Genomic DNA, 21,366 nt, shown 5'->3' on the forward strand with positions numbered 1-21,366 from the left:
CACTCGTCTTTTTCTTCCTCGATCTTTCTCCTTTTCCTTCCTCAGAATTACTTCCCCTCCTTCTTTTTAATTCCTCCTCTCTCTCATATTCTTCTTCCTCTTCCTCCTATTTTCTCCTAATTTTTAATGCACTGGAAAAAAAACCGCTTGGATCTAGAGTCCAGACTCTTGAAAACAATGACAAGAAAAAATACTCTTGATTTAATCGGATTTTTGCTTAAATCAAGAACCCAGTCTCTTAAATTAAGCGGATTTCCTTCTGATTCAAGTAAAAATCCGATTGAATCAAGAGTATTTTTTCTTGTCATTGTTTTCAAGAGTCTGGACTCTAGATCCAATGTCTTTTTTCCAGTGTGCGTTAGGTAAAAAAAAAAAAAAATAAATAAAAAGAAAAAACCGAGTCGGTCAGACCAGAGTTAAAAATTCAACATCCCCCATCAACGAGTCTAACCAGGGTCGGAGCCGGCATCAATTTTTAAAGTTGGCGCGCTCGAGACGGAAGTGCCGCCATCTGTTGATTTCCTGCGGAAGCACCGAGGGCGAAGGCGGAGAACGGGACGGGCTGGCGGTGCGGTGCGGCGGGTAGGCTATCGATCGCGGCGAGGCTCACAAGTCCCCGTGCCGTCTCGACGTGGGGCGATCTCCACCGAAAACAGACTCGCAAACGCCTCCTTGCCACCGACACACCGCGCTTCATCCCTCCAGATCAGTTCCCTCCGCGAGTTCAAAAATTCGCCAGTGTTACATAGACCAGGATCCACGCCAATTCGCATTATACCGGGGGTGTTGTCGCTATCGCTATGCACAGTATGTATTTGAAAAAGGTGTGCTACAATTTCAAAATCCGACTTTTGCGGAGGCTACACGTGACGATTAAAATCACCCGTAGGCGCCGAGCATCGAGGATCTGAGGAGTGACTCTCGGGTTAAGTCGAGTGCCAGCCGAGTGTTTTCATTAGTTTCCCGGAACCAGGTACTTGTTTCTATTTACGCACCACTTACGCTCTTTCTTCCTCTCCACAGCTCGTCTTGACTTTTTCATGCTAATTTCATCAGCGTTTCGAGTGTCGCGCAAATAAATAACGAGTTTTGACATTTCAATGGCGAAAGTGAAAAAAAAGAAAAAAAAAACGCGTATCTTGGATCGCCACGTTGCAGATTTTTGTTTATGTTTGGTTTTTTAAAAAAATAAAAGTAGCCCTCGATTCCTCCTGAAATTTACTGTGAATTTTTTCACTCGTTAGAGCATTTGCAGGAAGGATTTTAGATTATATTTTGGTTAGTTTCAATGAAAAAACATAGGAAATAATCGGAGATTTTAAAACGTTGCAATCAGGATACGCATTTTTTACTTTAGCCATCAATTTGCGTCATAAACAATCCTACAGTGTGTTCTTGTGTCTGTATACAAGAGGACTAGGAAAAATTCATGGTTTTTGTGAATTTAACATGCGTGTGTATGTTTGTAGGTCCAGAGTTTGTTTCCTCAGTCGAAATTATCTCCCCTTTATATTGGCCTCTTTTGTACACCCATTTTTGGCATGATCAAAACCGTGGACACCTAAACCTGTTCCAATCTGAAAATTTGAATTCAGATTTTTGAAATGTATTGCATGAAACGCATAGGCAGATCCAGGGGGGCCCACGCCCCCCCCCCCCGTTTGCACGAAAAAAAGGAAGAAAAAAAGAAAAGGAAGAAATAAGGGGAACATAGCGAAGGAGAGGGCAATACCCCGTAATTACTTTACATTTGGTAATTATTCATGACGAAATTGACTCAAACTGCATATTAGACACTTTAAAAATTCGAACATTTTCTGGGAAAGGCCCTCGGGCCTCCCTTACGCCTCCCCCCATTGTAGGTGTTTTGATCCGCCTATAATGAAACAAGAAAGAAAATGCTTGTTATGTGAACTGCTCATTTATTTCAAGGATCGGTGACGCTGAAGTTTGACATTGACGGTGATGCTTATGAAAATTTAATTAGGTTTATATTCGTTGATGAGACTTCACTCCCAACATTCTCATTTTCGAGTTCAAAATACATTATTCAGTGACAGTTGAGAGTTCAACCTACACGACACTTGTCAGAGTATAACAGATTCGACTGCAAGTTCTATGGTGCGATTAAACTTTTTATCCGGTGATACTGAAAGCAAATTTTTATTTAGCTTCTCTTTATGAAATCGGCATAGAAAATTTCCCGAAGAGAGAATGATGCCTTACACATTACACAAGCTCATTTAAGGTATTTTACAATTACATAATTGTTGTTCTTCTGTAAGGTTGTAATGTGTGTTGCTTGGTCATATGAAAGAATTGGTTACATTCAATGTCATGTGGAAAGTTATTTATAATTCTTGGCAGTTCCAGTGGCAAATTTCTCACCTGAATGTAGTGTTTTCGTTAATAAACAAGAGTGAGTAAGTCGTCAATGACGGACATTTGTTTTTCCTTCTAAAAATTAAATGAAAATCATAGATTTCTAAAGTTGCATAAAGTGTATTGTGTTGTGTATTGTTGTTGTAAAGTGTATGTTTTCCAACTCTTCTCATCAATAAGTCATTTTTAAGATGAGTAGCATTTGTGATTCACACTTTGTAATATGTTTGTTTAAAGCAAGTGCTTTAGCTGTTGCAGCTAGTATTTGCACGTCACGTCGTCCAATAAAGTGATGCAATGACAGGGGAAAAAGAGAGAAAAGGTCTAACGATATGCCTCCAAACCTCTGCCATTACGATGATTTTATAAGTCAACATCTTGTCAGATCCTAAATATTGCATTCATGTTACCCTTAGTTCTTTAAAAGTTTGTAAAGTCTCCTTAAATACTTTTCTCCATCCAAAAATTGTAAAAATACAATATCATTTTATTTTAGTTTTATCATCTGCAAGGAAGTAGATCAAAATAAATCAGCTGACATTCACAATCTCCTTTTTAGAGACCTCTAATGAGAAAAAGATTCAGCAATGAATACCCGCAAAGCTTTCAATCAACTATGAAAAAGATTATACTGTAAATCGTCGTTCCTTTGACGTAAGGGCGTATCTCTATTTCAACGTGAGCCCTGAATTCCGTTTAACTGTATGCTTTCCGGAGCTCATGTTGAAATCGAGATACGCCCTTATGTCAGAGGAGCGACGAAATGCGAGCTGACCGACGTTGATTGCTGCTTCTATTATCCGATCAACCTGATCCGAGTAGAATGAAATTTTTCGAGGAATGGGGTGAAGAGTGATTTTGTGACTCAGGGTTTAAGCATGGTCTTAAAATCATCAAACCTGACCATAGAATTTTATCAAATATTGAGGTTTATTGAACCATTAGTGGCAACGTTGGGTCCATTCCCGGGGGATGGAAGGCATCAACGTGGCTCTGAGTAAAATATTTTTGTGAGGCTCCCAATAAAATTAAGTAGACTAGATAGGTCATCGGCTTTCACCGATAGGGGTAGTGTGCTTACTTTTGTCAGTAAGTTTGATTTGTTGAAATTGCTTTAAATGACAAAAGAACGAGTGGGAATGGAAGACTACACTGGAAAAAAAACACATTGGATCTAGAGTCCAGACTCCTGAAAACATTGACAAGAAAAAGGACTCTTGATTCAAGCAAATTTAAGCTTAAATCAAAAGGAGATCCGCTCAAATTAAGAGGCTTGGTTCTTGATTTAAGCTTAGATCTGATTGAATCAAGAGTATTTTTTCTTGTCGATGTTTCAAGAGTCTGGACTCTAGATCCAATGTGTTTTTTTTTCCAGTGCAGGGATCATCATCCATAGGCGGTCCCAAACACTTTAAACGTAAGGAGCGGAAGGTGGATCTGGGGGATTAATACCAAAATTTTTTCGAATTTCAAAGCATCTAATAAGCGGTTCGAGTCAATTTTGTCATGAATAATTACCACATTTGAGCGTTTTCCCTTTTCACTCCTCAGCTCCCTCTTTCTTTCCTTCTATATCTTTCCTTTCTTTTTGGGCAGTTAGGGGGGGGGGCGGCGCCCCTTACTCCCCCCTCCCCTTGGATCCGCTTATGTCATCCTCATCATCATTATAATCATCATCATGATTATTTTATATTGTTGTTCAATAATTTTAAGGTTATTTGGAAACGATAGATGAACATTTTACAAGCACCTGAGAGATCATCAGGTTTTTTATTTATGGCAGTTAGGAATATCCATTCTGCGGAAAACTACAAATAGTGATTGTCACTCCTTCTATCAGAGGAGATAAAAAATTTTCATCAAGAGGAGGGCGTATGTTTGTCTTTAAAGTTGCTCAATCTCAAAGTAGATACTCATTGTAAGTATTACACTTAGGGATTGCAGCACATTGTGTGAGTGAAAAACTGTGAAAACACTTACCTAAATAATGAATGGCATCCCATGGGCGCGGCTCTTGAGAAGCGAGGATAGGCCTGGCTTCTTTTAGGTTTTGAATCAGTGACAATCTGCATAACATTAATTTACCCTAAAGCCGGTTCCTTGGTCAAGACTTTCTAATTAAGAATTTCCTGAAGTTCCTCGATAATAAATAGTTTTGCTAATGCTTCAGGAAAAAGGAAAATGTATGAGATATTTTTCGAGGATTGTTGATGAGGTAGCATTTCAACTTTGCACATGTCAAATTTTTGCATAAAAGTAGCTTTAAAATGTACTTAAGAGAGTTAAACCTTCCGAAAATGTCCCGGAGGCCAACTTTTTGCACTAAGAGAACCTGTATCCGCATTTAAAATAAGGAAGCCGCGTCCTCAGAAAGTTGCTCTTATTACACCTTACCTTTTGTATTTTGTTATTTATTAGATTGCATTTGTGTCTCGCAGTGAGAGAAGGGCACAACCTTAATCCTTTTCCCTTAAAATATCAAAAGAAGTGTATTAGTACACTGTTCGTGCATTTTGTGTGAAACATGAATGTGCCTTGGTCATGAGGATCAAACATCTGAAATCCGGCTATTCTGCCTAAAAATTTGGCAGTTCGCCATAAGGCGTAAAAGAAAGTCGAGAAAAATGGACGCATCTTCAGGCACTTGTTCCATTTTACATTCATTAAAAAAATTGTTTTTCTGCTGCTTATCATCACGTTGGCCACAGTTGCGACCCAAGATTTCCTCCACCTTGTTATCATCAATGATGCAAGGACAACCAGTTTAAATTTCTCTTCATCATCATGTAATGGGATGGACGAGGTTTTTACAATAATTTGCTATGCACTGCTGCAACCGATAATTTTATCAACGTTTATCTCAAAAACTTAAAATCCTCGTTATTTTTGAATGGAAAACCATCGATGTTAAAAACGATTTAATTCAAATTTTGTTCATTTAAATGAGAATTAGCCACGGAGATACGATCCTTGAATATACGCAATTGTGATTAATTGCGACTCGAGTATTTAATGTTTCTAGAGCCTAGGATTAAAAATATAAGATCTCATCGCTACTTGAATAGATAAGAAATGATACTGGAGTCGGTCAAATTTGCAAAAAACCTGCAAATCGAATGAAATCGAATTTTCGAGAACTTACAGCCAACAACTTAGATCTCACGTCAGTTGTCGCAGTCACCGTGGTACGGTAATTTTAAGTGTTTTATTTTTTTGTCAAAGTCGTTTGAAAGGTGTGCAATTTTGCTCTGTTACATGACAATAACATCAAGGATTGCCGCTCTGTGCGTCAATGTTCTGCCGTCGGTATATATGTTGCGTAGGAGTAAAGTCCTAGTTTTCATTGTATTTTTCTGTAGCATCGATCGAATCTGCCACTTCATCTCCGTTTGACGCACTCGATCTTCACTCAGAAGTGCATACAACTTGACAAACATCAACAAATACTCAATGGCACTTTTTTTGAAAGAGATTTCAAGTGTCTGCGCGCGAGCCATGCAGCTAGATTCAGATAAATCTTGTTATAGGCATGGCGCCATTGGGCTCGTATTCGAATAAACGCTGTCATAATAGCACACGCCTGGCATAATATGCCATTTCAATAAAATGCTTGTATTATGACTATAAGCGCATATAAAGTACGCAAAGACTCGTTATCGACAAAAAAGGGCTCTGATATATTTTATGTATCATTATAATAAATATTATATAAGGTATATATACCCATTTTCAAAATTCTCTGTAAAAACGTTAATAGCCTGTGACGCTGAATGTCTTATAATATATTAACTAACTAACTAACTAACTAACTATATTTATACCTACATAATATTATATAAGTATATTTATATTTATATAATATTTAGTACACATTTTTTATAATTGGACTACGCTTTGCAATACGGAACTAACATCTCTGGCTCATCCATAAGAGAATCTATCTGCACAAAGAAACACACGATACAAACGTTGTTTCCAAAGTGAGTCTGAAGTCATAGTTCCTTGTTGCACAATGTAGGTCATGTTTAAGTGCTCCGCCTGAAAAGATATCCAAAATTAGATATTTTGGTGCAACGAATTACTGAGCTTATAGGACGATAAATGGACACAATTTGGCATTTAGGAACTATTTCTGGCTCAGTTAGAAAACAACGTATGTGCTATCTGTTTCTTATGCACATACGTGTTTTTACGGATGAGCCAGATATTACAGTTCCTAATTGCAAAATGTAGTGCCAAATAGTTCATTGAAATTACACTCCGCACGAATTTAATGTTGTAGAATTTGCAGGATCATTTTCCTCTCTTTCTCCAGCAAGCAGCAGAATTCAATCATGGAAATCCTGGTAGGGTTGCTTCAACAAAACTGAATCCACACGATGATTTTGACTTTTAGCATTCTCGTCGATGAAAGCATTCTCTATTCTTGTAAAATTTAGTCTCTGAGATGACCATGCTATCTGTCTAACTCTTGTTTTTCTGTGCTCAGCGCCATGCGGATCAATTTAAAAGGCACGGGCGCTCCCATCCAGGAGGACGTGGATAATAACTCAAAGGTGAGTTTCCTGTACCTAAATAGCTTGTAGCTTCCCACAATGCTAGGACAGTTTCATCACGGGCAGTGGCAAGCCCAAGACAGCTTCTTAAAGGGGCTATTTGGAAATATCAAGAAAGAGGGTTCGAGATATGGTTTGCTTCCCTCAGAATTTTTTTTTAGAAAGAATCGCTCCCGGATTGAATTTTAAATAAATTGACAAAATCTCGGTCACTTGAACTACGTTTTGGTTCTCTTGACTTAAAAATTTGGTCATCTGACTAGGATTTTTATAAAACTGTTTCATAAAAGCGTTCCTCATGAATCAAAGTTTTTTCTGCGTTTGGGGAACGACGACAGTTTCCATACCGATGATGAATCTGCAGAAATGCGTATCTTGGTTTGTGGCAATGCAAAATTCCCGTATTACTTCCTTTTCTACATCGAAAGCTAACAAACGTTATTTCTTGAAAACTCTTGATGACCCGGTGATTTTTCTCTTCCACTTGATACTTAAATCTTCTGTGAATATTTCAAGCAATAACATTGGTTCGGTCTTCTGTAAAAAAAAAAAAAAAAAAAAAAAAAAAAAAAAAAAAGAAAAAAAATAGGATCGTAGATTTCGAAACACGCAACTGAGGTCGTACGCATTTTTGCACATTCACCGTCAAAATGTCCTACCCTGCTGGCAACGGCTCGGCGTCAATGTCCTTGCTTGCAGCGAAGCGAACCCTCACTGGAAAAAAAACACATCGGATCTAGAGTCTAGACTCTTGAAAACATTGACAAGAAAAAATACTCTTGATTCAATCAGATTTAAGCTTAAATCAAAAGAAAATCCGCTCAAATTAAGAGGCTTGGTTCTTAATTTAAGCAAAAATCCGATAGAATCATGAGTATTTTTTCTTGTCGATGTTTTTAAGAGTCTGGACTCTAGATTCAATGTGTTTTTTTTCCCAGTGCGGCGTCAGTGTCCTTGCTTGCGGCGAACCCTCACTGGAAAAAAAACACATCGGATCTCGTGTCTAGACTCTTGAAAACATTGACAAGAAAAAATGCTCTTGATTCAATCAGATTTAAGCTTAAATCAAAAGGAAATCCGCTCAAATCAAGAGGCTTGGTTCTTAATTTAAGCAAAAATCCGATAGAATCAAGAGTATTTTTTCTTGTCGATGTTTTTAAGAGTCTGGACTCTAGATACAATGTGTTTTTTTTCCAGTGCGGCGTCAATGTCCTTGCTTGCGGCGAACCCTGGATCCGCAACCCTAGATTTTCTATGCGTAGAGGCCGTCACCTCTGACCTAACGTCATATCTCAATTTCTACGTGATCCCTATTTTACATATGAATCCATGCTTTCTGCGGCTCATGTAAAAATCGAGATACGCCCTTACGTCAGAGACGCGACGTCGGTGCCGATGGGTGCCACTTCGGAGGGTGGCACGGGGACGTGACGGCGCCTGACGTTGGCCCGGATCCCCGAGGCGCCGGCGGGGACGCGGGACGCTGCGAAAGCATTAAACGCACCGGCAACTGACGTCTAACGTAATAACGGAGTATCCCATTCATGGGAAAGCATCCCGCCGATAATGAACCCATAATCCAATTAACCACTTAGCGAGCTCCCGTCCCTGCGCCAGTCTAAATTCAAAGCCCGCTCCTCCGAGGAGGGATTAAGCTTGCTCGCGATACACAATGCGACAAGAGGTGTATCCAGTTTGAATTTCAGACCGTGATGGACGCCAGCCGTTCCCTCGAAAACGGGGATTTATCGCTCGTCAGGCAGTCAAGAAGTTAGATTATTAGATTAGCTACCCCGGAGGTTGTCTTGTATTTAAATCGAATAATTTGTATTCCGCACACAGGAAATGTATGTGTTTGTTATCAAGAAAGTGAGAGGAAACAGGATTATTTAATTGTGACAGGAGACATTTGAATTTGTACAGGAGGCTCAACATGTAAAATGTCAGTGAGAGGGGGGAGGGGTGGAAAGGAAGGAACTTCGGTGACATACAGACTGAACTTCATTTAAAATCGATCACATCAGAGGTTTTTAGTACGGGTGACTGGAGTTTTCAGTCACAGGAATCGCTGTGCGGAAAATAATAATAAAGGTATTTACTAAGAAAATTTAAATCTTAGTGAGGTGAGCAAATATTTTAGACACCTAAGCCGAGGTTTGTTCTTATATCATCTCGACGGAAAACATTAAAACTGTATATGCGAGTTAGCCGAGCAGAGACGGACTGGCTCCTCGAGGGGGCTCGGAAAATCGCTAACAAACCAGCCCATCGCGGTGGTGCGGTGGATACCCTTATGCCCCCTCCCCCCATAATTTTTCGATATTAGCCATAGGTATACTTAGGTCATTTTGCAAAAATTGCCGAAGTTAGGTAAGATTGCCAGAGTTCATTTTTGTGTGAATGTGATTTTGTGTGCGAGAATACCTTTCCGGAAGTTTTACCACATTTGTGATGCAAAAAGGTGACCACTTCCTCTCCCTAGAACTTAGCTAAGTACGGTTTTTTTACGGACGATAGGATGTAACAGCATCCAACTTGAAACATTTCCACTTGTAAATTATATTTATACTGGAAAACAAACAGGAATGCGAAATCTCTACAATCCTGTGATTCTAGGACTGCAAGCTTGCGGTGTGCACTGTTCGGAAATGGTGTACACCGAGGCAGGCTCCACACCAAAAAATAAGACTTTTCAACGACTTGAGAGCACACCGTGGTATACGCGCAATGCATGAAGTATTCTGCAGACTTGTAAGGCGCTACTATGCGCTGCGCTGTACGCGCAATGCATGAAGTATCCTTCGGTCTTGTAAGGCGCCACAGTGTGTTCCGCGCTGTGCGCGCTAGCCTCGCGCCGGCCTTACTGTGTTTGACGCGGTTATACTGAATTATATTATAAACTAAATTATAATACGCGATTATATTGACTGCGAAGCTATTTCTCTATGCCGAGGGCTTTTTTTTCAACCATGCAACGCAGCCCAAATCCTGGCAATTGCTTTATGGTATCAGAGGGCCACTTCGCGGCCAGAAATATAAAAAAAAACCCGTGATTATTTCTAAAAAATTTAAGACAGCGGGTATATCTTAAGATTACTACCTGCAAAAAGTCGATAGTACGGAGATCAGTACAGTTAATTTCTGTAAGCCCCATAACAGAAAATAAAAAAAGGTAAAAAAATCGTAAATGTGCAAAGGGTCATTCAAGATCTTTATTTCTGCCAGATCTTACGATTAAGTGCAAAATTTGTTTTACTAAAAAAAAGGTTGTGAAAACAAAATAAAATCACGTGAAATATAGGGGCATAAACGGGGAAAAATGATTGGGGGTCGGATGTTGAGATGGTGATGTGAAATAGTTTTAGTATATTGCGGATTGTATGCTGCATTTTGAAAGGGCACTGTTTGTGCATTGCGGGTCGCATGAATCAGGATGGAAAAAGGGGGGTGGGTCTAATGAATGACAGGAAACGCTGCGGAGAAAATCACGACAATTGGTCTATGTTCAAGATGAATAGAGTGAGGTTTCGGGTGGAGTTCTGAGGTGTGAGACGTATTGTCTATGCAAAAGAAGAGCATCCCTCAATCAGATGCAACATCCTCAAATATTCATGGACCTAGCGGTGGGGGGCCTTCCATGCCCAGCTCGTCGGCTGAAACGCTGAAAGCTTTATGAGATTGGGCATCAGGGCTGGTTTCCATTGCGAGGTCAAGTGGCCAATTTTGGCTCGTGGATCAGATCGAAGATCTGGGGCGAATTGCCTTTCATGGATAAAGTCACGCTGTGTAGAGTTTAGCCCTCTTCGCCCTGCAAACCTCGTCACGAAGCTCTGTGATTCTTTGTGAAAAATTACATCAATCCTAGCTGGAGCCCTTCATTGCGTAAAAAATTGAATGTCTCAACAACATTTTTACGAAATATATAATATTTTTTAAAAATTCGGCAATTGCTCCAATTTTTGCGTCACTTAAGGTAATGTTCGCCCCTCTTCTTTTCTTTCGTCTTCCTTTACTTATCAAATAGAGCAATTTTCGCAATTTTGTGACATTAATTCCTTCCATTCATACATATGTGTCAAACAATCAATTCCAGATATTCTAGGCTGTCTCACCTATAATCGAAAATATTAATATTCAAATCGAGGGAAAAAAGTATTTGTAGTGCCAAATTTCGGAACTTTTAAGATTTTCCTGAGTATTTCCCGGAACTTTTGTAATTTCGAAATGTTCCGGATCTTTTGAATTTTCCGGTACTTTCTCGTAATTTTTGGAAAAATATAAAAAGAATCCCGGAACTTTCGACGATCATGGAGAGGGAGAAACCGGAACAAAAAAGTTCCGGATCCCGGAACTTTTGTCGGACATGGAATAGGAACACCAAGTTAAATAAATGCAACATGGAATTGAAAGAACCTAACTGAATTCTCCTCTTCCAGGTCCGGAGCGGCATGGTGAAAGTAAGCGACGGGAAGAGCAAACCCGTTCCCATGAGGCTCCAACTGTCGACCGAGTGTTTGAAGCTGCAGAAAGAGGAGCTAGTTCCGGTAAATCGCAACGTGAATCAAAAAGCGTCTCCAACCGATTCACGGGTAATTAATCCGCTTAAGACCCCTCCCCCCTCTCGCCCCTTTCTCCGGTTTTTTGCCCCGGAGACTCTCAATTTTAAATACTTTATTCCTGTTTCAAGCAGCAAATCCTCTTTGCGTTTCCTCGCCGTTGCGGTTTCGGAGCTTCGTGCGTTCGCAAGACACCAGCCAGGGCTCCGCGCTCCCATTTCCTCACTCGGCTCGTAAAAGGGCGTAACTGCACATTGAGGCGAGCCTGGGAAAGTGTGGAATAGTATGAGCGATTTAATGTATCCTGAAGGAGAAGTTACGCCCTTTTGTCTACCGAGGGACGATTTATATAAGTTAAGTTTTTCCCTTTCCTAGGAAGTCGACGGCTGCGACCCCCTGCACCGCGTGCAACGTGCATTTTATTTATTCGTCTATTAGGAGCTTTTGTGCGAGCGCTGGGGTAGGCATTCGCGGCGCACAGCGAGTCAAAAGGAGATACGGAAAAAACAACTCACCGCTGAGCCCTAACTTTTTGAGTAAAATAGCGCCACCTGAAGGCAGCAAGGCTAAGCCCCACTGAACCCTGAAGATTTAGGGCTCAGCACTACTGCTTTTGGTGGGCGCTTTTTTACCTAAAATATTAGGCCTCAGCGCTAAGTTGTTTTTTCCGTGGAGGTTGGACATGAATTCTTTTAATAAAACGCTGAATTTTGATGTTTGTTACGTCAAATTTTTTATTTTAAGGGGCGCAAAAGAAAATCTTACGAGCGAACCAATGTAATCACTTTTAAGGTGGATCTTGAACTTTTGCGCAAGTCATACTAGGTACGATCGATTTTTTTCAAATTTTAACTTTTTTGGTGGATTGTTTTAAGAAAATCGAAATTTCAGCCCATAGATTCATCATTAAGAAATTTTCATGCCGAAAATCATCCTCCAAAATCTTAAAAGAAAGTCAGAAGCACTGTTTACATTTTGCAACTGATTTCGATGTATCGATATCGATGGTATTTTTTTTTAACAGTACTTTAGATTTTATATTAATATTGAAGATGATTCTCCTCACGAGCATTCCTCAATAATTTTTCCACAGACTGAAATTTCGATTTTCCCAAACTAATTTACCTAAAAATTAAAATTTGAAATACATCGATCGTGCTCAGAATGCATTGTACAACAGCTGAAAGTCCATCTTAAAGCATCAAAATTTTGTTTTGACGGAGTCTTTTTTAAGTTTTTAAGTTTTCACATTTTTTCCGACCTCCTCTAATCGGCTTGTTCCATCGTGCGGCGCTCGTAAGAATTAAGGCGGAGGGCGCCGCCCGTGCAAGAATTTAAAATCTAAGAAGCGATTTGTTTACCTGGCTTCCACGTACTTTGTTAGCATGCATTATGTTAAGTGAAGCTCGCCTCTCAGGAGCCATGAGAAGAAAAGTGATGTCAAAGGAGAGCCACTTTCACAAAAAAGCTATGCATGTTTTAAAAAGTTAAAAGCTTTTCATAACCCCGAGGAATATCAATCTTCATAAATGGCGACGCGTGGAGCGAGGGTGGAGTTATTGATTTACTCCAGGTTTTCAGCTCAAAACAGCGAGCGATCATTCATGATAGAATTAACAGTCACGTATTCCAATCGAATTAGTAAGCGCACGAATGGAAAAGGGTAATATAAATAAGTAAATACATTTTATTGCCAAATTTTGCTGGCTAAGCTGTATACAACATGATTATAGATTAAAACACCGAGCTACACTAGAAAAAAACACATTTGATCTAGAGTCCAGACTCTTAGTCTCAGTACTCTTGATTCAATCAGAATCTAGCTTAAATCAAGAACCAAGCCTCTTGATTTGAAGCGGATATCCGATTGAATCAAGAGTATTTTTTCTTGTCAATGTTTTCAAGAGTCTGGACTCTAGATCCAATGTGTTTTTTTTTAGTGCGCTGTAGAGAGTAATTCAGCGTTTTGTCAGTTGTCGCATACTTTTCAAGGTCCAGAATGTCAAATTAGCACCCTTTATTTTTCGGTGTAGACTTTTAAGAATCGTCCCACAGATTCTGTTTTACCAACTGTGATACGTATGACTCCAAGGATCATTTTTAGTGTGTATGATTGAGTGCTAGGCAAAGGCAATTTTCCACGGCTCTTAAGTAATATCTGCTTCGTCAACAGGCTCGAATTGTGCCACTCCGGAGACAGAAAGTGGGCGGCCTAGGCTTGAGCATCAAAGGAGGCGCCGAGCACAACCTCCCGATAATGATATCCAGGATATTTAAGGGTCAAGCCGCCGATCAAACGGGAGAACTTTTCGTCGGAGACGCTGTTATCAAAGGTATTCAATGTTTAATATCCTCTCATCCTCCAACCTTCGCTCAGGCCTCCGTCAGCCATGGCTGAGTTTCAGCCCTCATATTGCCGCGGCTCTGAAAGGGAATGATTGGCAGCAAAGCCGTGGATTCTACGAGAAATTGTTTGATGAACATTTTAAGCGAGGCACACTGAAGCTTCGAGAAAATTGTCACTCGCATAGAGAAAAAAAGAGATGTTTGCATTTCGGGCATCTTGGATTTTTTTTTTTGGGCGTGGGTCGGTACGGACGAATTCTATCATCGATTTTCATAGAAACGGTGTAGTTTAGAGAAAAAAGTTATTCGATATGAAGTGTTTGAAATTATGTCATGAGTTGATTTAAGCAAAAAAATCGTACGTTATGGTCCGTTTTTTATGCTTCGAGTTTCGGATTTTGCTGGAATATCGACGCCATGTTGTACCGACCTACGTACCTACCCCCATGGGGTAAACAACCCTCAAGATGCAAACACCTCCTTTTTTCCCTTATGTATCACTCGTATTTTGGTGGCTTCAAGTCTTGGAATTCGTGTACGTTTAAACGAATTCCATGTATTTGTTTTAATTATGGCGGACGAAACGTCAGTGGAGATTCTGAGACTGGGGTTTCAGGACATTTTTGTCAACGATTTTTTGTCCGCACACCTTTTTTGTCCAGTAGTTTACGCCCACACGTAAAATGAGCAACAGTAACTTGGTTCAAGCGTTATATTTTAATCCGTATGTAAAATTATATTGACAATATGGAAATGAGAAATTGAGAGAGAAGAAGGTGTTGTTATAGTTGCTCATTTTCGAAATGAAACGTTATTACTTTCTCCTTTTGAATTATCTTTTTAAAATGTCATTGGTGAATATTTGGTTTTATTTCTATCCTTGAAATATTCGATGTACAATATACCTTATACATGTATAGGTACTTTTTTTATTTTTTTAATTTTTTCTTTACAAAATTATTACTTCATTTTGAAAACATTTATATTTTTAAAATGTGGCAAATATTTGTAAAACCTTTTCGCAGCGACATTAATCTCAATGAGCCGCAGTTGTGCCGACAGAAACTGCAAAAATGAATAAAAGAGGGAAAAAAACCAAGACGCACGCAATCTTTAGTTTTAACCCATTTGTTCATCGATCTTTCAGAGTCAAATACGTCAAATTTTGAGCGTTTGGCTGCGGGTACACCTCGCTGCAGCACAATAAAAGCAAAAAATGTAAAAGAAAAAATTAAAGCGTTTTGGAAATCATTAAATTTGACACGGAACCACCAATATTTAAAAAACACACGTTATATTATTATTCTCCTTTGATGAATTGATACACATTTTTACCATCAATTTAAATGAGAATAATCAATGCAGAGTGTGCAAACATTTCAAAATCATGAGTTAAGAAACGCTGACTATGCGAGGTTAAATATTAAAGCCTAACAGAGCGGAGCGGCGTGCTGCCAGCGCGAGAGGCTCACTGGCGCTTACAAACCTAAGTGAATACTTCACGCATTGCACAATGCTTGAAGTATCCACTTAGGTTTGTAGGCGCCAATGTTTCGCGCTGACCGCCCGCCCGCCGTGCGGTGGCGCCTGAAGCAACTATTTCACAACAGAGGTGTTGCACAGTATTATACGAAATTGAACGTATTAAGAATGACAGGCATCCTTTAAAAGTACAGATCTTTCCTCGCAAAATAAATCAAGATACTTATCGTACACAGGAAAAATCTAAGAGCCTTTAGCTGAGGCAAATATAGAGGTTTATCCGGTTCAGGTATAATAAGGTGGAAATTTCTTGAAAGATAATTAAGTCCTGTTACACCATAGAGGTGTAGAGAGTTTTAGTGAATTTTGTCTCATGGAATTGTTGCTCCTCCATTTATACCAAAACTCTCAACTATAAATTATTTTCCGTTGGACCAAACAGACAAAACAAATAAACAAGCAAACCCTCATTCTTCCAAGACATTATACATTTCCATCCAAAAACGTCGTGAGCAATTGTTGTTTGTATTTACATGTGGGCCAATTAACTTTGGGTCTCAACTGGCACGTGGACCAAAACTCCCGTGCCGAAAAAACGAATGGACGTAAATTGCTGGAAAAAACAGGTGCACGGACAAAAAATCGTTGACGCAATGTCCTATAACCGAGACAGAGCGAGGAAGAAATGGCCTTTCTGCACCTAGCGCTTCAATTTGTCGCCCGGCTGACAAAAGGGCGTAACTCCACATTGAGATGAGCCGGGAGAAGCATTGAATTTCATGGACGACACGGCTCATTGCAGACTGTAGTTACTCCCTTATGTCAGGAAGGCGACGAATTGTTGTGATGCCCATTCAGATTTTAATGTTTTCAAATAGATGAGACAAATCTAATGAAAAAGAATACATTTTCATATTGAAAATCGTTTTTTGCATTATATCGACTTCAATCGTATTAAACTTGAAAAATATCGACAAAGTGCAATTTTTTCTATGACTCCATGTAAAAACACGCATCCTTGGTATCAGAGGGTCCATGAAATAAACTATTCCTCTCATACTTTTGATAATCTTGTGAGGGTTTATCCTTTAAATATTGAACAGAACTTTCTTGTCGGGAAAAAGTCGCTTTACTAATTTTAAACGAAACTGGGTTAACAAATGCATTCGTATCACGATAACATCAGAAGTTACACAAAAAACTAAGCAATCGCGTGCAACTTGTTTTGAGTCTCTCCGTGGAACTTATTTCTGATATCTATCTACATTCTTACTGTTCTCAGAACTTGACATTTTTTAATAACGAAAGAAAGCTATGCAAATTGTATAACCACTCGCACTGTTGTCCATAGCAATGATCGAATGAAATTATCATCGAAAAGAATGCCAACTCTCCCAGCAAATACACAATGAAAAACAAAAAATAAAGGAAAATAGCATGAGCGAATTTTGCTTGCATGTGGTCTTCTTTTCCCCTTCTTCTTCTTCTTCTTCTTCTTTTTTTTGGTGTAAGTGTGTTGCATTAGGTGGTTTTAAAAGTTCCAAGGAAACATCCAGATCCGCAGAAACATTTTGCCCAACAACAAAACTGCACAGGAAAAATGTGGGGGAAATTTGGAAGCGCTTAGTGAAACTGGAAAAATTATTGAATGACACATTTCCTGTGTATCTTCCATTTCTTTTTAAAAAAATAAAACACAATGCTTCTATCAAGTTTTTAGACAGAAAAAATAAGATACACTGGCCATGACGACTATCCTATTTTTTCCGTGTATTTGTTTCGTAGTGATCCAAACCATTTTTCTGATTTCCCATCATTCACATTTGTTATCCACGAAATACCCATGAAGTTTAAGAGAAAATGAGGATGAAGATCTCGCAACTACGACCTATATTACCAACTCGCGCATAAATGGACGTATTTCTGTCAAACGGAACTATGTGCATTATGACGTGAGCCCAGTTCAGCATGTATCCTTCTGGGTCTCAGGGCTTTTATCTTAATGCACATGGTTCCGTTTGGCAGAGATACGTTCAAATGATCAACACAATGACGGGGAAATTAATTGGATTGCGATTATATCCGACTTAATTTAATGAAATTTCATTTTCGTTGTTTGCCTCTTCCATGTTGCTCACAGTCAATGGAGAGCTCATAACTCATTGTTATCACGATGAGGCTGTTAACATTCTTCGCAATGCTGGGGACTTAGTCATGCTCACAGTGAAACATTATCGAGCGGCAACACCATTTTTGCAAAAGACGAGTAAGTTTATGAGTTTTTAATTATTATAACTGGATTTTCGACGTGTTTTATTTTAACGCTGCGTCGATAAAAGTGCTTGTTTTGAAAACAAATGCTATAATATCTGCTAAGTATCCTATTTAAGATGGAATATCGGTCGAGCGAAATATTTTTAATACCCCTATGTGGTACAAAAACACATGAGGGGCTTGGAGGACAAGGCGCATGAGTGCAGTTTTTGCTATTTCGAGAAATACGTGTTTGAAGTTTCGAAATTGCATGGATCCTTCTGATGGGAAAAATGTTCAATCTGAATTTTTGATGCTTATAAATTGGAATTTAGGAGCGAATTTTTCACATAATTTGCGTTAAGACTAGTTTTATTTGATATCATCTCAATTTTTTCAAAAACTTCACTTATCCGCCTCGTCTTCCAAGCCCCTTATATTATGTATTCATTTCAGATTCCAGAAGTTCACATTGCCAAGAAGTGAAAAATAAACATTTGGACTACATTTTGCAACTACGGAAAGTAAGGGCACATAATTTGTTTCTAAAAGGAGTCAGAGATTATAGTTCTCTATCAAAAAATCTTGCCAATTTTTTGAACACATGTGGGCGAATGTAGCAGCAACACTTAATTATTTATATTAATATGCCAGGCAGATGGAATCTATCACAAAAAAACACTGAATAGGGAAGAAAGCACTTTCTTCTATTTTTTAGATACGCACTAGGTAAGTCATGCCTATTGCTATATTTAAAGCTAAAAATTGAGCATTGACTTAATGAGTTTTTACTTTTCAGGCAGTGACGAAGAAAACGGCCTAGAGAACACATTAAATGGAGGTGACTGGAGTTACGATGAAAAAACAGGGTACTGTAATTCTTTAGATTCTGTGAAGACTGTTGTAAAGTGGATTGACTACATTACAGGTAAATAATTTAATCACATTGAAGATAAAACTAGGGAGCAATTAAAACCTAGAACATTCTTTAAATTCTTACAAGCCACTTAGTATGAGGAGTATAAACACAGTTTATTGTCGATGTCCACTTAAATACTGGACTGAGATACTGCAAGAGCTCACACCCACACCCCAATGATACTCTTGCACGGGATATGCCAAACAGACTAGAAACGCCTTCAATTTCCCTGAATACGAAATTACAAGCATGATCTCGAACAACATTTATTCATGAGCAGAGGTACGGTAAGAGTTTTATTCGAATCTCGGAGCCCATAAATTTAGAAAAGATTTCTCTCAAGAAAAGTCCTTGACATGATTTCAAGATGAGTTCGTTCGTAAGGTATTTTAATTCATAGCAATTAAGTTTTTAGATACACAGGTAACGAGGAAATAAAACACTAAAAAATGGCCCGAACTGTACGTAACAAGGTGGAGATATGGCGCTGGACCCACACCATTTGGCGGGGAAAACAAAGCCAATGAATTAAAAAGAAATGTCCAATTAGAGTCAACAATTTTTCTGCACTAATGAGTACCAGTACAAGACTGAGGGGAGGAGAGTGTTTTGAAAATTTTGACTCTGATTGGAAAATTTTTTGGTTTTGTTTTCCCCGCGAAATGGTGTGGGCCTAGCACAATTTCTCTACCTTGTTAGATACCCAGGTATTGATACTCGTTTCAGAGCAATTCATATTAAATGTTAATCCTTATTTTTCAGATCTCTTGATGAAATTATGTATATGGAAATCAGAGAAATGAAAGATGAATATTAAATGTCATTAGAGTATTTGAATAGATATTTTAATCTTATTCATTTTTTCAATACAATATGTACGTGTGGATACGTATGCAGGCTACAAGTTAAAACATCTGCTCTGTGAAACAAACGGAAGTCGTTAAACGATTTTGGCTCACAAGCTTTCCCAAAAAGAAACTCCCATTCCCTCCGAAAGAAGTAGGATGTAATTTTGTTCAAATGAGTAATCATTATCCTTCAACGTGTGCTTGAAGCACAATATTTCTTTGCCGCCCCTCCGAAAAGTTTATTTTATTGTGAAAGTTTTCTCAATTCCGAGTCCCTTCAGCGTGGGATCGGAGACTTCGATGGAAGTTTGTGCGTTATTAAATACTTTTACGGGTGTTTGATTGTTCGCCCAATTCAAACTCCCGTTTAACGCCGAATCAACTATAATTAGAAACGCTTTAACGCATGTCATGATTGTTATATCAATGGTTTTACTTGTCTCCTCTCGAGTTCTGATAAGCCTTTATTTCATTGTATTTTAGCCGAATGTCCTTACTGTGTCCCTTGATTCTATGAACCTTCCAGGCAACTTATTATTATGGGAAAAATATAATCCTCAATATTAAACATGGGGCTTCATCAGAATAAATCTAATTGCATTGCACGTTCGCCAATTTACTCTCGTATTCTATGTATTTTATTTATAGAAAACTTGATAACAAGGTTTTTCGGTTTTCGGGTACTCACAATGATAAAAACAAAAGTTGAGGTATTAGCCGCTTTTTCAGATATAAGCAGTGATTGCGACTCAGGCCAGGCTTTCATAAAATGAAACAATGTGCAAGAGGATGTTAGGTATATTTACATAGATTTTACCTTAACATGGTGAACAAGAAAACGTTTCGATCAACACTTTGGTCTCATTCAAACTTAATACTATTATGGTTTGAATTTTGGTATTCATTTTTTTAAAAGTTAAAGAATATCATTCAGAAGTTCACAAGCAGTTTGTTGCTACATTAAATTTAATAAAATTGAATAAAATGAAACTAAAATGAGGTAGCATGGAATAAATTCAGGCTGAATTTCGCCAAAACCGTTATATTCAACACTACCCGGAATCAAAGGCAAAAACAGCCGACTTCTGAGAAAGAACTTAAGTTCATTGTTTTGAGGGGTAATGATTTTCATGATCGGAAATTACCTTAAAGATCCAAACACCTCTACTGCCGTGCCAAGGAAAAAAGCCGTAAGAGCATTCGAATGCTGCCTTTACTCTCAGAAGATATTCATTCTTGAAGAAAATAATTAATATTTTTCCTTGAAATTTTCGGACCAATTAGCTAGAATTACGAGCTAAATTCTCTAAAAAATCGGAAGAAAAATATTTAAAAATACATAAAAAAAAATCGTGATTTGTCAACGGAAGTTTGGCAACGCCTGAAAGCTCATACGGCGTTTTTCCTTAGCACGGTAGCGTAGTAAATTGGCGCGATATTCGAATAACCCGGTATGATGACATTATTTTCGGCGCATATTTGAACAATAAAGGCAACAGCTTGATGTTAGCCTACTTAACGGTGCAATTAGTTGCACACAACAACGCTGCGCAACACGCCAGAGAATGCAGCATTAATGGTTACCCATTGCAGTCTCTAAGAGGCTTACACGAATCCAAAACCACCGCACACTGATAGTTACAGCGTATAAGCAGATATTTATTCACAGGGAGTACAGGGTGTTAAATAAGTTCTCTGTTTAAGAGCAGTTGTCAATAAATGGACCACCAGACAAGGTAGGAATCGAAGCATTCTGATACATGACTATTGACAAAACTTTCACGTAGAACGAGATTCTTGCATCAAAAATTACTGTCAATCAACTCCTAACTAAGATATCAATGTTTTTACTTTACATTGGTCGCGGGAAATTTGAATTGCCCGGTCACTAGAAACTCAATACTCTACGTGAGTCGAATCGCGTACCATGCACAAAGGTTTCGAAAGGCTTCTTAATCGAACACTTTTCATTTCCCACCCTGTACAGTTCAGATTATACAAAACTCTGTATATTTCTGAGCCAA

The 21,366-nt window shown here is 38.7% G+C and overlaps 1 protein-coding gene across 2 annotated transcripts in view; it reads left to right on the forward strand.

The window, feature by feature from the left end:
• Positions 1 to 597: 597 nt before the first annotated feature.
• Syn2 (Syntrophin-like 2) overlaps positions 598 to 21,366 on the forward strand; it is a 36,433-nt gene continuing 15,664 nt past the window's right edge. For both annotated transcript variants that reach the window (XR_011899908.1, XM_019056925.2), the window contains exons 1-6: positions 598 to 973; positions 6,872 to 6,938; positions 11,375 to 11,527; positions 13,668 to 13,827; positions 17,463 to 17,588; positions 18,375 to 18,503. Coding sequence is in view for 1 of the 2 variants with exons in the window: in XM_019056925.2 (XP_018912470.1) it covers positions 6,876 to 6,938; positions 11,375 to 11,527; positions 13,668 to 13,827; positions 17,463 to 17,588; positions 18,375 to 18,503 (631 nt within the window). In the remaining variant the exon portion in view is untranslated. The remainder of the gene's footprint in view (positions 974 to 6,871; positions 6,939 to 11,374; positions 11,528 to 13,667; positions 13,828 to 17,462; positions 17,589 to 18,374; positions 18,504 to 21,366) is intronic.

The sequence above is a fragment of the Bemisia tabaci genome, chromosome 5, assembly GCF_918797505.1.
Source record: "Bemisia tabaci chromosome 5, PGI_BMITA_v3".
NCBI lineage: Eukaryota > Metazoa > Arthropoda > Insecta > Hemiptera > Aleyrodidae > Bemisia > Bemisia tabaci.